This window comes from Alosa alosa, chromosome 22, assembly GCF_017589495.1.
Source record: "Alosa alosa isolate M-15738 ecotype Scorff River chromosome 22, AALO_Geno_1.1, whole genome shotgun sequence".
NCBI classification, from domain to species: domain Eukaryota; kingdom Metazoa; phylum Chordata; class Actinopteri; order Clupeiformes; family Clupeidae; genus Alosa; species Alosa alosa.
Genome location: NC_063210.1, coordinates 7,964,621 through 7,979,620, shown reverse-complemented (window position 1 = coordinate 7,979,620; position 15,000 = coordinate 7,964,621). Strand labels below are relative to the sequence as shown.

Sequence of the window (15,000 nt, the reverse complement as noted above, 5' to 3'; positions counted from 1 at the left end):
ACTCTAGTCAGGCCAATCACATTGTGCGTAGAGTCGGTGGATGGGCTTAACATAATGACGGCAGAGTTGCGACAGTTCCGCGTGAATTCCCTGCTACTTGAAAACAAAGAAGACGGATGCTGCTGCTGGCAAACAGCGGTGTTTGAATCGGCTTTGGCCACGACTCGAGTTAAGTTGAACAACTAGCCCCGCTGGTGGGAAAACGCATGGGACTCATGGGTTGTAGTGCTTTCCTATTGCGTGCAGAGGGAATTTGAAATACAACCCGGCCCTCGGATTGAGCAATGCCAATGATAAGTTCCCAGACCCTACATCTTGATGTGGGTCTGGCTCGTCAGGCTACCGATATGACAGAAACAGAAACAGAAAATTAAAAACCTGCTTAACCAAGCCCAAATAAGTTTTTCCAACTAAACAAATCTGCATAATTTCAAAAATATGTTCTCTCTTTCTAAATCCATGGAAAAGTCATTAAACAACTTTCTGAACTCCAGTGGACTTTTCTTGCTCTTTTTAGAAGGCAATAGAGAAAAAAAACATAACACCGCCACCTTCAAAAATGCCTAGCAACGGAGCCAGAAACTCTAATCTTAACCCCAGGAGATAGGAGTGGGTGTTTTTCACACTGCGTTGAGTAGGAGCAATGCGCTCTGTCAGCTCCTGTTTAGTCTTGTTCGGCTTTCTTCTAATGACTGCTTATTTCCTGCTAGCCTGATGAACTACAGGACCTACTGCTCAAATACTTTGGGGGAAAAAAGAAACAAGTCCTTCAATTTGCTTGCTGTTGTGTGGAAGAATGCTGCTGAAAAATGCCAGGGTGGTGAATGTGGAGGAATGAAGTTCTTCAAAGGCAGGTGAAGGGATGCGTGCAGCAATTGTCCCTTCGACAGCAACCCTGTTATTTTGCCACCTCTCCATGTTGTTCGAGAACCATTTAAGGATAATGACGGAAGCGCAGCTTCAAAAAATGAATAATGAATCATTTTTCTCAGAAGAGCAGAAGGCCTTGTGGGCACTGAGACTCGGGGTCAGGGGGCACATGAATAAGTGTCGCACCTCTGAGTCATCACAGTGCCGTCAGCGCATCTCCAGTCAATCAGCGCTATGTGATATAGGAAATCTATGACCCTGGTCACTCACATGTCGAGTGGCCTTTTCGCTACCACAGCTACATTTCCGCTTTACAGCCACACAGGTAAACAATGCTCAGCGTGTAAGGCAAACGGGCAGGTTAATGATCCTTATCTCTTTCTTTTCTTTCTCTCTCTCTCTCGCTCTCACTGACTCTATCTCTCCATGTTCCTGTCTTTCTCTTTCTTACACCCCCCCGCTCTCTATATGGGGCTCATTGAACACAGCCCATGCAGTGGAAAACAGCCTTGAGGGGACGTAAGCACATGGATTCCCCAGTCGAACGCCACACAAGTAAGGCGAAAAGACGAAAAACAAATTACTATTTAAAATCGATTAAGAAATGAAAGAGCCGCCGCTGGAGTCGATGGCATTTATCTTATCAGCCTAAATTTAGTTTGTGCCCTGTCTGCGACACCAGGCGGGTTTCCGGCAAACACATCTATGCCACAGGCCTTCAGGCAGGGGAAGCATTTAATTGCTTGTTGTTTAGGACTAGTTGTTGTTCATTGCATTTGGTGCGGGGAATGAATGAAAATAGCTTTCCCACAATGCCTTGCAGTGCCAGCTCGATATTTCACCTACCCCTATAATGTTTAATTATCCTGTATTGTTGTTGCCGGATATTGTTTTCATCCCACTGCACATCAACGACTTCTCATTTTATTTACAATCGATGAAAAATGAAATATTTGGCGTGTAGGCTGGCCCATGTCAGTGACATGGCCGTCCCAAGGAGGGTGTTGGGGACGCTATGGACCTGAAATGAGGACCGAGTGGGCAGAGCACGGCGTGTTAGCCAGAGACACTGGACCACTCTGGTCCTGGGCCGCCTGTTATCATCGCTATGGTGATGGGGATCGGGCGCCCTGGCTCCCCGGAGTTAGTCGCTCTATTCTTGAGGGGAATGAGTTGGCGGTTACGTAACGCCCCAAAGCTCCCTGGAGAGAGAGGAATTGTGTGTGTGTGTGTGTGGGGATAGAAAGAGACAGACACAAGAAAAAGAAAGCAGAGAGGAAAGAAGAAGGTCGGAGAGGAGGAGAGATGAATGGGAGGGAGCTGGAGAGAAAAGAAAGGAACAAGGAGAGGAAAGGGAGAGAAGAAAGTGGGAGAGGAGGATTGAGGCATACAGTATGGAGAGGGAGAGAGCAGGAGAGACACAGAAGAGGATCTAGATGCAGAGAGAAATAGAGGGAGAGAGGGAGAGAGAGAGAGAGATACAGTGAAAGGAGATGAACAGGAGAGAACAAAGGATGAGACAAGAGCTTCGTGGTGTTTGACTGGCAGAGGGAGATGGCAATAATTAGCCAAAGCCCTAAAAAATCCCTCTGGCATCTCCTCCGATTCACTGGTCCATAGACATGCTTCACTGGGGCCTTAAGCCATTATATAAGAAGGTGCATTTAAATCTGCTGCATTAGCTGTGTTTACTCTTTAAAACCTTTGGCTCTTCCAAGGCTCTTACACAATAAAATATAGAGAGAGGGAAGAGAGAGAGAGAGAGAGAGAGAGAAAGAAAGTCACATGAATAAATAGAGAGAAAGATAGATGGAGGCTGAGTCCACTGATAGAGGGATGTAGGGATTGAAAAAAGAGAACAGTGAAAATGAGAGAAAGAAGGCGTGAGGGTACGAAAAGGAAAACACAAAACACAAACAGCCATCACCGGAGGGGAACCTACGGGCGGAGGCTTGTGCACATGCCCGGACTGCAGCGGCAGACATCAGCTGGTCCGGCGCCCCGCACTGTCGCCATGGCAACCCCGTCTCCTGAGGGAAGGTTGGCATGACAACGGCGGAGCCAGGAATGGACTGGGAGGCAGGGAGGAGAGATGAGGAGAGGAGGAGGAGGGGAGAGGCTGCTGACAGGCAGGCAGGCAGGAGCTGCACATTTGAGGGTGGTGATGGTGATGGGGAGGGGGAGGAGGGATGACGAGGGGGGATTGGTCCGAGGATTAACCACGACTTATTCCAGTACCACAACAGCGCTGGCTTAAGCAGCGGGGCCCCCGGTCTGTTTTCATTTAGCCACGACACGGTTAAAAACCCTGGCCCCGTTTAACCACACTGTGATCATCCCATAACGGCGGCGGCGGCTTAGCTGTCAGATAAATCATCTCTGGGCAGCGCTGGCCGAGTGGACACGCTGAGGGCCGGTCGTGTGCTCTCGCGTGCTGACCCACTGCCTTTTGTCGGCCACCACCACCACCGCCACCACCCCACCCCTCCTCGCCCTGCCCTGCCCCAGCTGCATTCACAAATGAATCCAGGGGCCAGGGAGGGTTTAGCAGGGCAGCGGTCTGCGCTAATCAGCGAGCGCTAAACGCTTTTCCCCTACAACCAACCTTCAGCCATCGATCGGGCTGCCCTGTGTGACTCACTGAGCCCGTTTCACAGTGGCTGCTCTCAGTCTCTCTCTCGGTCTCTATCCCTCTCTCCTGATAATGGTGCTTTAGAGGTCCTCACGGTCTGCTTTCTTACTGAGCGCTGAGGACTAGGGGTCCCTGTAGTGTGCCGGGCTCCTTGTGTTGACAGAGTGTACCGTCTAGCAGCTCAGTGGGGTGTCAGAGGGAGCTGCATTGCAGAGGACAGAGGGCTTTGGGGGGAGCAGGCTGTATTCAGAAAGGTGGAGAGCACACATACAGTACCTCAGTGTGTGTCCACACACACATATACACACACACACACACACACACAGACACACACAGACACAGACACACTCACTCTCTCTCTCACACACACAAACACACGCGCGTGCGCACATACATACTCACTCTCTCACACACACACATGCGTGCGTGCACGCACACACACATACACACAGACACACACATAAAGAATGTCCACATACACACATACAAAACCTGAGGAGGACTGCAGATATATTGTCTCCAACATACTAAATTGTGCTCTCATCTACATTTAGTTTTACACATGCTCACATCTGTGCTTATTCATATACATATGGCACTGCACACACACATATGTAAGCACACACATGTAGACACACACACACACACACACACACACACACACACACCATCAGACTGCCCGGCCAGTCAGAACAAATGGCTTTGCTGCCACAGTTGTCACCCCTGGCGGTGCTTGCTCCTGGGAGGGTGTAACAGGGAGGGAAAGCGGCTGTCCCCTCTCTGCGGTGACTGATGGCCCAGGCAGCTCTCGGGGAGGGGGAGCCTCCCTCAAGGTCGCCCTTCCAAGTATTACCCCCCGGCTATCGCGCCATAATCCCACAGACAGTTGTGGAGGTCCTCGGCTTCAGCAATGCTAAAAGCGTGAATGGGCTTGATCACACAGGGGCGAACTCTGATTAGTTACGTAAACTAGCTTCTAAAGAAAACAGTGACTGGTTTTCTGGCCCTAATAGAAATAGACATAAGGTAGACGAGTTTTAGTGGAGCACCGTGCTTTCAGTAATGTTTTGAGGTTCTCTGTAGAAATTACCTGAAAAACCTTGAATGAATTTTTGAATGAATCCTACCACTTTGGATGGGAAGATGCAAAATGAACAGGCAATTTTCACCCCCTCAGTATCAGTCAGTGAAATAGAACACTAACCATGAAGACATGATTACTGACTTTAAGTTCATTAGTAGAAAGGAACATGCTCAACTTATTAAAACTAAATGGTAAAAGGTCTGCAGGCTACAGAGCACTATACAGACAGTGCTCAGACTCTTCCTCCCATTTCCTCCATTCAGAGTGAGCCACTTACGTTATAGAGAGGGATGCTCTTCATAGGTTTGTACTGTTTGACGGGGTCCATCTTGTACAGGTGTCTGTCAGTGATGAGCACAGCTCGGTCCTCTGCCTTGTTGAAGTGGTTGATCTACAAAACACACAATTTAATGTTATTAAAAAAGCCTTCTTCACACAATACTCTATGTGGGTATTACTGAGCCTTTTCTGAGTGCGAGTGCAAGTCTATTCACTAGCTGAGGACTACAAACAAACCTGTGAGATGGCACAAATATCTCACCTTGCGGACATTGGAGGAGAAAAGGACCCTCATGAACTTGTCCTTGCGCTGAAGGTCACTGGACACCAGGGTGAAGGAGGAGGCTGTCTCAGGGCTATCCCGCTTCTAGACACACATGACCAACATGTTGCATTTGCAGTGAGTAAAGACTGTATGACACATCAACAAAATTACCAATTCAGAGGAAAGCAGAAGATTAGCAGACATCCCAACCTGCAAAAAGTAATTTCAGGGAGGTATCACGGCCCAAAAAAAAAAAAAATTAAATAAATAAATAAATAAATAAAATAATAAATAATAAAAACTTTAGCCTACTTAGATACTGAAATACAGATTAATATGTTTGTTCAATAATGTCTAGTCAGCACACCAAATAAGGAAGGCCTATAGATAGAAATTGTGAAAATAAAATATGTAGATTTTGGTAGTTTGGTCTTTTCATGTAGCCTTGGCAACTAGCCATCTAGTACAGGCCTGAATAATATGCACATGAATTGACACTAGTTAAACTCACCTCAACATGTTTTTTGCAATCATTTAACCCGCCATGGGCAATGCTAAAGTCGCTGTTACAAATAGTGCAGCATGCAAGACTAGGCCTATCATTCTTTTTTACTCTTATGATTATGAGACAAGGGTACACTTCGAAATGGGTCTTACATTTTCCTTTTTTGGGGGCACTGATTCTGCCATTACGCTCCTGTTCCTAGATACACTGAACTGATCAAGTTCGGGAGAAAAGAGATAAAAAGCTCGCCTACACTGAAAACTGATTGGTTGATTTAGCGAAACAGGCCAATCAGGATTCTCTCTGTCTTGGATGCGCTGAGGCACACACCCAACACACCTCTTTCTCCCCTGTCGTGTGCGCGCTACACTCAGATGCACACGCGATTTTAAGTCTCGGTCTGTGTGATCGCTTGCTCTAGATCCCGAGGAGATTTTATCTAATATCGCGGAAGGTCAGGGAGCCGCTATCAACATGCGGGAAACTCCCGGAACTCCGGGAGACTTGGGATGTCTGGATTAGCAGACTAATGCAGATAAATTATACATTTAGATATGCAGGTACTTTTATACACACGTGGCCGAATATCTTGTGCTCATGCATGAACTACAGATATCATGTGGCATGTGGAAGCATTGAGCTAGCACGTCTATGCTAACACGGCTAAAGTTCTTGCCCAAATTAGCTAATTGACTTTGACGAGATATTAAATTAGCTTTACTTAGTCTTAAGACTTTATGGATGCACTGAGATGGACCCTTGAGACAGACCACCACCCCAGGCCCATACTCACCAGGTAGTTTCCCTCCCAGGCTCTCAGCAGCCCCAGGTCAGCTCGCTGGCCCTTCAGGCACTCCAGCGTGGCCACCTTGGCCCTCACCTGCAGCATCTCCTCTGGGGAGAGGCCTTTGATCAGCGACCAGGCCCACCACCTGGAAGGGCGGCACAGAAACACAAGAGCCTCCTCTTAGACAAACTCTGCAGCAGGTGATTTAAAGCCCCGAGCATCTGTCCGCTTTCTACTCGCTGCTTCTTGACTCAAGGTCGACTCAAGGTGGAACTGCCCTGTATGATTCCCTGCCCAGCATTTTGTTGTGTTGTTTCATACAATGTAGTACTCTGTATGTTTGATGACACTACTTGAGAATTTAAGGGGCACAATGGGTGCCAAACACTGGGTGACTCGGTGCCCATGTTGAGGTTTATTGTAACTGTCTCATCACCGAGGCCTGAAAGTTTTCCCTTTCAGCTTTCAGTTGTCAACCATGTTTGTACCCTCCGCTGTGCAGAGCATTGGGAAACTCTCAGCAGTTCAGACGCAGCTTTGAAGAATTCATCAGATAGAGCTTTGATCAGGATATCAATATCTACAGTCAAGGTGCACATGGGCAGGTCGCTTAACAGGTGTGCTACAGAGGTTGCTTGGTAGAAAGGTAAAGGCAACTGACAGACAATGAGGTGGATGTGGACGCTAGCGAAAAGCGCTAAGCGCTTATTCCCACACACCAGTGAGAAACATCAAAAGTCATCCAAGGCTTCTCATCCACCGTAACTAATCATTGTTTCCTAAGCTTCGGAAGTGAAACCAGGTGGGATGCCACAAAGCAACCCAGGCAACTGAAAGCCATGCCTCAGAGCAGCTTATGCTAATGTGGCAGGTTAGTTGAGGGCGCTGCCTTGTTGCGGTTCTTTTCAGCACAGAGAGAGAGCTAGGAGTATTATGATAGGACTACATGTAGGAGTGTTTAGCAGGCTGTGCCAGGCCATCTGTTTGAGTTTGAAACCCCAGTGCCCTACTGCTTCAGGGCAAACATTGCCATGGTTGACGATTAGCGCTGGAAGCTAAAATGAAATATTAGCTAATGGGTCTCATGGTTCTTTAGCCCCCTATGAAAATTTTACTTCCAGTCTGTTGTGAGTTGTCAAACTGTGGACGTCTCTTAGTCACATTAGCCAGTGTGCTCAGGATTTTTGTAGGCTTAAAAGAAACCTTGTAGGCTATTATCATTGAGGTATAGGTACTGAGTTAAATATAGGTATTGATAATGTAGGCTACTTTAGGTATGCAGACTCCATATCAAAGGTTAAATAACACCTTTGTAGGGTTTTTATTTATTTATTTATTTTAAATCTGATACTACACCTAATTATGTATTCTGTAAAATACCTCAATTAAATGTTAAACATTCAGGCAGTCTTTTTTAAAAGCATAAGTTTAATGTGTGGCTGACCCCTCAGTGAAATGATTGCATCTTTGGCATACCTGTTATAGATGTTTCTAATCGCCTCCTCAAACCTGCGCAGCACTTTGGGCGGCGTGGGCCACTTGACATGTTTCCCATTATCCTTCATGCTACGGACGTTCTTGAAGCGGCGGTTCACCTCACGGATGTAGGATTTCACCTTGTAGCGACGGTAGGCCCGAAGGATGATGAGGGCGGCTCGCATCCGCCGGTAACGCATCCGGGCAATGGTGCCACGCCATACCTAGAACAAGGAGAGAAAACGACAAAAAAAAAAAACAGGGAGACAGAGAATTATTAGGTTAGCCATTCGCCAAGCAATGACCTACGGCTATTCTCCACGCTTTCAAGGAATAAAACACCACGACAGAAGGAAGAAGTAATCAGTGTCTTCGCTCTAAACAGGAGGAAAGGTCCCAATCCCTAGCAACCACACTCCCGTTGACAGGATATTGCCCTATCTTGGGCGTAAATAATAGATGATAATGCATCTCTGGGGAGTCATCACTGCTGTTAAGTTGCCAGTAAAAGCAAGGCCATATGCTCTCTTTACTTCTCATTGACTTGAACATGAGCAGGATACAAACAGGCGAGGAAACTGTAAACAATACAGAGTGACTCCATGTTCTACTGGGAAACATCCTGAGGACCTGCATTTCAAACTCAGCTCTCTCAATGATATGATTATGTTATCATGGAAAGGAGCTCAGAAATGGTCTGAAATTGATAGGGGAGACTGCCATCAAGGGAACAGGCCCAAATTGATGGCTACATTTACAGTAAGTACACCCTTAAGTATCTGCAGGTGGAAAACAATGAAGAACAATGAACGTTAACAATAAATAAGAGGGTTATGAAAACTTTAAAAGCTATTCAATGCTCCAGTCACATCCTTTAAGAGAAACGGATCTCTTGACCTCTAACTGTGACCTTAAGCATTTTATGAGAGTACATGCTGGACATTCATTAGTCTGATAAAAGAACATGGGCAGAAGCTAACGGTCAGCAGCAGACTGTCTCTGTATGCTAAGCTACCAGGTCTTTCATTATCCTGATGCTAAGCGCTAGTGATGCAAACAAGGTCGCTAGCCTCAGGTCTGCAACTGCAGGTCCCTTGTGGACGTTGTGGTCCTTTCTAACCTGTGCCGGTCCTAAGTAATGACCTCACACAACCAGATGCACTCTCATGGGTCTCACCACTGCAACTGCAGGGCTTATTGCGCAACACCTCTGATTAAATTATGCATTAGGATAGGAAGGGCCAGAGGGACACAGATTCGTCACACTCAGCAAAGCTGTCCACCACACTCCAGCCTGATGAGGGCAAGAGATGTCCAGACTTATTTCAGGGGAGGTGGGGGGGGGACATGCATACATTACAATCCATCTTCCTCTGCAATCCTCTCCTAATCAATACATTCACATATGACTATGGATGTCTTTCTGGATGGTGGGTGGTTAAGTTGAAGAATGTCTAGTGGTGCTCAGTTGGGACATCATCAGAAAAAAACAAAAGAGGCAAGTTATGGGAGGGGGTGGGGTGGATGGGCCTGTGGAACAAAAACAAAACGAGCTCAGAATCCCACAGCACTCTGCCTCAGCATTTGTAGAAACAAAGAGAGGACCCCTGAAGCAGTGAGCCACATCTGCTGTGGTGCTGCCGCGCTGGAGAACTTCACACTCGTCTCTGTGACCTTCTCCCTCCTGCGATGCCACTCGCCATATGTTCCGCTCATCCCTCTCTCCTCGACTCCTCAGTTGAGGCGTGCCCTGCTCATCAACCCACTGGCAGGCCTCCGCTTCGCGCGCCTGCAACCTCCTCACACGCCGTCGCATTCTAATTCTAACGAACACCCTCCCCATCACAATATTTCCCACCACCGACAGTGACACTGCTGTGATGGTGTCAAGTGACATTCACATGACTGCAGCAGCATACACATGTGTTTGCTGACAACACAGATAAAGCTGATGATTAAGGCCTTCGGATGAAGCTGAGAAAAAAACAACAACATTTCATTACATTAGCATGACTGCTCAACGCGTGTTGACAACATCCTTCCGCAGATGGGGTCAGGGATGTAAGACTAACGAAGAAACAGCAGCTCTCATTTGCATGTGTTTTGGATTAGCAAGTTCTTTTAGTGTTTTGAACGCGTAGCGGCGTGACAATAGCAGCGTGGATGGCAGCTTAGGACAGCGAGAGAGAGGCCCCCTCTGTGACTGCTCTGCGTGGTGCTTTTAAGCTGTGAAGATGCCGTGACAGGTGTACGTGTTGTGAATACAGCAGCAGGTAGAGGCTCGTAGGAACCGCTGTAACAAAGGCCCCCGACATACGGCTGGGGTTCCACACGAGAGGAGAGGCATGTGGGCGTGCTGATGAGGGCGGGGGTGGGGGTGTGTTGCGGTGGACTGGGGGGGATGGGGGGTGGTTGGTGTAGGAGTGGCCCAACAGCACCCAAGGGATGCTGGGTAAATCAGCCCAATAACATTCCTCCATCCCCACCCCACCCCACCGATCAACAACACCAGCAGACATCCAATAACCCTGTCTGATCAGCATTTTAAAGACTCTTGCCACATTGGATCCCTCCCCCCTCTCTCTTCCCCCTCTCTCTCTCCCCGCCTTCCTGCTCCAAATTTACGACCTCATCAAAGGCTAATTGGGAACCGCTCGTCCAGACAAAGTGTGACAGATTGCTGCCGCCCCGATTGGTCATTTCAACAGCATTTCGGAGGTAGAAAAAAAGAAAGGAACCGGCAATGGAGTTTTTGTTCATAAAAGACGAGCAAAACACTTGACATCTGCAATGGCTGCCGGAGAAAAACACAAGCGAGCACTGCCCAAAATGAAGGGAAGCTCTGAGATAAACATCAAACGCTTTTTTTTTTTTTTATATAAAACAGGGCCATTCTGGGGTCAAGAAAATGGAAGTAATTAAGAAAGGCGTGCCTGAAAGGCGATGCTTTGTTAAATGTTCCGAAACAGAGGTGGAAACCTAAAAATCACGCCAGGGGAGGGAGGGGGGGAAAAAACCTTTCTCCTGTGTTACCATTTTTCATCAGGTGTCAGTGGGCCATCAGGTATGGATGGGGAGTGGAGGGGCAGGAGTGAGCGAGTGAGGCCGGCGTTCATTAATCACAGGCGGACAGACGGCCGGTGGTGGCAGCTCCCCAGGCGCCTCGGAGCCGGAGCCCACGCCTAAACACGCAATTCCTCCATGTCCACAACCCTCATGGGGAGAGTGTGGGGGGGGGAGGAGGGGTGGGGTGTTGCGTCTGAGGCCTGACACACTCAATACAGACGTATGATGAGTTCAAACACTGTGTGTGTGTGTGTGTGTTGTGTATTTGTGTGTGTGGATGTAAGTGGATGTGAGTGATGTGAGGGATGTAATTGTGGTATGACACAGCTAAGTTGCAAACCACAAGCAATTCACTGGGGAGACAGAAAGAAATAGAAAAAGCAAAAAACAGAAAAAGACAAATAAGAGAGAGAAAAAAAGCCCAGAAAGACAGACAGAGGGAGATCGAAAGGAAAAATAAAAACAAGGGTAAGTGAGGGAAAACGACAGAGAAGAGAGATTTTCATAAATCAATGCGCTGTGGAGTGGCTGCTCAGCTCCATCTCCTCTCTGACCTCTAGCCGGCTGGCAGGCTTCATCAGGGGTGCTTGGTGCGCTGCCATCCGGTGGCAATTAGAGGAAGTAACAGCCGGACCCCTGACGCAGCTGTCAATCCCCTCAACCCCCACCCCCACACACACGGCCAGCAACACATAATTAAAACCACTATCAGATTAAACGCATACCTGCTACTTAGTGATTGAATTCCAGCACAGAGCACCACTGCTTTTCACTGACTACCCTTTTGTGCCATGCAATTTCCTGATTTCTGTTTCTATGTCTTAACCCCCACCCCCACCCACCTACTCACTCGCTCTCTCTGAAGGAAAATACACAAACGCAGTGTGTGTGTGTGTGTGTGTGTGTGTGTGTGTGTGTGTGTGTGTGTGTGTGCGCGTGCTTGTCTGTGCGTGTGTGTGTTTGTGTGTGTGTGTGTGATAAAGCACACATGTATTTATTTTATATCTTAACTCTGTAGCCTTATGTATGCACTGTATTTATTTATTCAAGTGTGATAAGAGGGCAGTACAGTTCGATGTTTTATAAACAGGGAAAAGACAAAAATCCCAAAATCCTACTATTATGCCAGTGAACAGCACAGAGGGTCAAATCAGAAGGCAAAAAGAATACAAATATCTTGGCCGGAAGCCAGGAAAACCTTGGTTGCCATGGTGAGAACATCCACGGCAAGGATAATACCAAATGCCTCCTGAGGACAACAGTGCCAGAGGTGCTCTTGTGTACATACATACTGCATCCTTCATTTCTGCAGTCACAAAGCCAGTCCATCCCATCATTTACACAGATAGAGAAAAAAACAACCCCGCGGTCTAATCACCTCATGTGGTACTCCCACAGAGTGGAAGTGGATCATTTATCCTGGAGAGGATGTGGAGCCTCTCCTCCTGCACTATAATCAGGGCTGATGGGTGGTGGAGGGTAGCCAAGGCCTGACCATCGTGACAGACACACGTCACATGACCCAGAGCCTGAAAGGTCACATCAACCTTCAATCTTGGGTCAAACGCACAAGCAAATTCCAAGGTGACTTTATTCAATTATGACAGACAGTAGAAGAGGACAACTACACTATTATTCACCTATAATGGCAGAGCAACAGAGGACACAAACTGTGTCTGGGGGGAGGTGGCAGCAATACTGTATCAGCACAATCAAGATTTATGCTAAGTGCTACGCTAAAAACAAAAGCCAGTGAAATATGACGGTGGCGATATGCATACAATAAAACACTAGCTGCCAAATGGGATGGAAGTGGACGTGCGATGCATTTGTTTACATTTCGGTATTATGCTAGTTGATGAGATTAATGCAAAGCGACGTCTCCACATTATAGGATTCCAGTCGGTAGAGGCAGGTAGAGACAGGCTAGAACGAATCGATTAAGAGAGTACAGCGCGGCATAAGCACACAGCCAATGAAGAAATATGCAAAGCTATAAAGGGTATTACACCAAACCACATAACCCACAGACAAAAACCCCCTCCTCAACATCACTGACGAGACTGAGAGACAGGCACAGCGATGGGCACAGTTCCTCTTGAACCCTGTTAAATATTAATTCTGAAGAAGATGAGAGGGACAATTATGAATTATTCAACAGCCCCTCGCTTTGTCTGATTCTAATCCTTCAGATTGATACAGTTCCCTAATGAACAGGGCGTCTCTGCTCCTCCCGGGCGGGCGGTGTGGGAGAATGTAAACAGTGCTACAGAGGGACATTTATGGGTCTTTGGGCTGCTGAGGGGGAGAGGGTGTCTATTTTAACACCAGACCTGCTGGGTGGATGGCATTTTGGTACTGTTGTGGAACCCTCTAGTGGCCTGGTGGATTCTTGAAAAACCATCTGGGGTTGTTTTGTAGGACAAACGGAGATTGGAGAGGGCATTGTTCAGATCTTCACGGTGGAAAATATTTCTATCTCAGGAGGAGAGAGAATTTGGCCATGTTGTAAGGGGGGGGGGGGTTCTCAGATCTGAGGTACACAGCACACACACACACACACACACACACACACACACACACACACACACACACACAGGCAGGCAAATGGCCGACAGCAGGGCAGATGAGCCCCGGTATTATGGCGTGCCCGTGGGAGTGGTGCTGAAGCGGAACGGCTTAGGGCCCTGAGCAGAGGAGAGGAGAGACGAGACGAGAGGGAGAGGAGGAGGAGGAGGAGGGGAGGAGGGGGCTGGAATGACAGCGTGTAATGGGGAGTCGCGGAGAAGAGTGGGGAGAAGGGCTGTGAAGAAGCTGGCGCAATTAAAGGCGTGTGACGGAGCGTTGAGACTAGGCATCTCGTCTCTCTCTCTCTCTCTCACTGTCCTCTCTCGCTACCCTCCTCCACATCTCTGTCTCTCTCTCTCTCTCTTTCCATCCCTCTCTGTCTTTCCATCCCTCTCTCTTGCTACCCTCCTCCACATCTTTGTCTTTCTCTCTGGCTCTCTTTCCATCCCTCTCTCTCCCTACCCTCCTCCACATCTCTGTCTCTCTCTCTCTCTCTCTCTTTCCATCCCCTCTCTGTCTTTCCATCCCTCTCTCTCCCTACCCTCCTCCACATCTTTGTCTCTCTCTCTCTCTCTTTCCATCCCTCTCTCTCGCTACCCTCTTCCACATCTCACTCTCTCTGCCCCCTGCATCCCATTTAAACACATCCTGAGTGGCTAGCAGGAAGAGGCTGATGGAAACACAGGCACACAGAGATGGAAAAGGAAGGGAGGGATAGAGGGAGAGAGAAAGAAAGAAGGAAAGGGAAAAGAGATAGAGAGAAAGAGAGAGAGAGACAGAGAGAGAGAGAGAGAGAGATGTGTGTGTGATATGGAAAGGGAGAGACAGACAGTGAGGGAGCGAGAGTGAGCCCTACATTGGCACACAAATCAGCGAGAGAAATCAGAAAGTGTGAGATTGAGTGTCTGCGCCACCCCCTGTTCTCTCCCTCCTCCTCTTCCTCCCCAGACTGATAAAGAAGGAAAAACTGAGGGGGAGCAAGAGAGGAGAAAGAGAGAAGGCAAGAGAGAGAGAAAGAGAGAGAGAGAGAGAGAGAGAGAGAGAGAGAGAGAGAGAGAGAGAGAGAGGGCGCTTGCTGGGGGTTGGGAGGCGCACCTCGGGGACTGGCATCAACACCTTTGGCAAAACTGGCACCGTTGGCACCCGCCACCCAGGTCTGTCACATGCTGATAAGGGGATTTTGTGGCACAAAGAGCGATCTCGCGTCTGCGACGGAGCAAAACATAGAGACAGAGAGAGGGAGAGATAGAGAGAGCGAGAGAGGGAGAGAGAGAGAGAGAGAGGGAGAGAGAATGCAGGAAAGCAAAGCTAGAGAACGACGAGGAAAGAAGAAGACGACTGCGGAGAATATAAATCTATCCACACACAGGGTGGAGAGGCAAAGGGTAAATGGCACCCCTGGCACATTGATGTACCCCAGTGCACAGGCTGTCTACATGTCCATGCTGTGTATAATGAGGCCAGTCCT

The 15,000-nt window shown here is 48.0% G+C and overlaps 1 protein-coding gene across 1 annotated transcript in view; it reads right to left on the bottom strand.

The window, feature by feature from the left end:
• The window catches only part of myo1d (myosin 1D), a 96,729-nt gene that overhangs the window by 29,117 nt on the left and 52,612 nt on the right, over positions 1-15,000 (bottom strand). Inside the window, exons 17-20 of the mRNA XM_048233626.1 lie at positions 7,899-8,122; positions 6,429-6,567; positions 5,128-5,232; positions 4,864-4,977 (exon numbers count right to left, since the gene is read on the bottom strand). Coding sequence (XP_048089583.1) covers positions 4,864-4,977; positions 5,128-5,232; positions 6,429-6,567; positions 7,899-8,122 — 582 coding nt within the window. The remainder of the gene's footprint in view (positions 1-4,863; positions 4,978-5,127; positions 5,233-6,428; positions 6,568-7,898; positions 8,123-15,000) is intronic.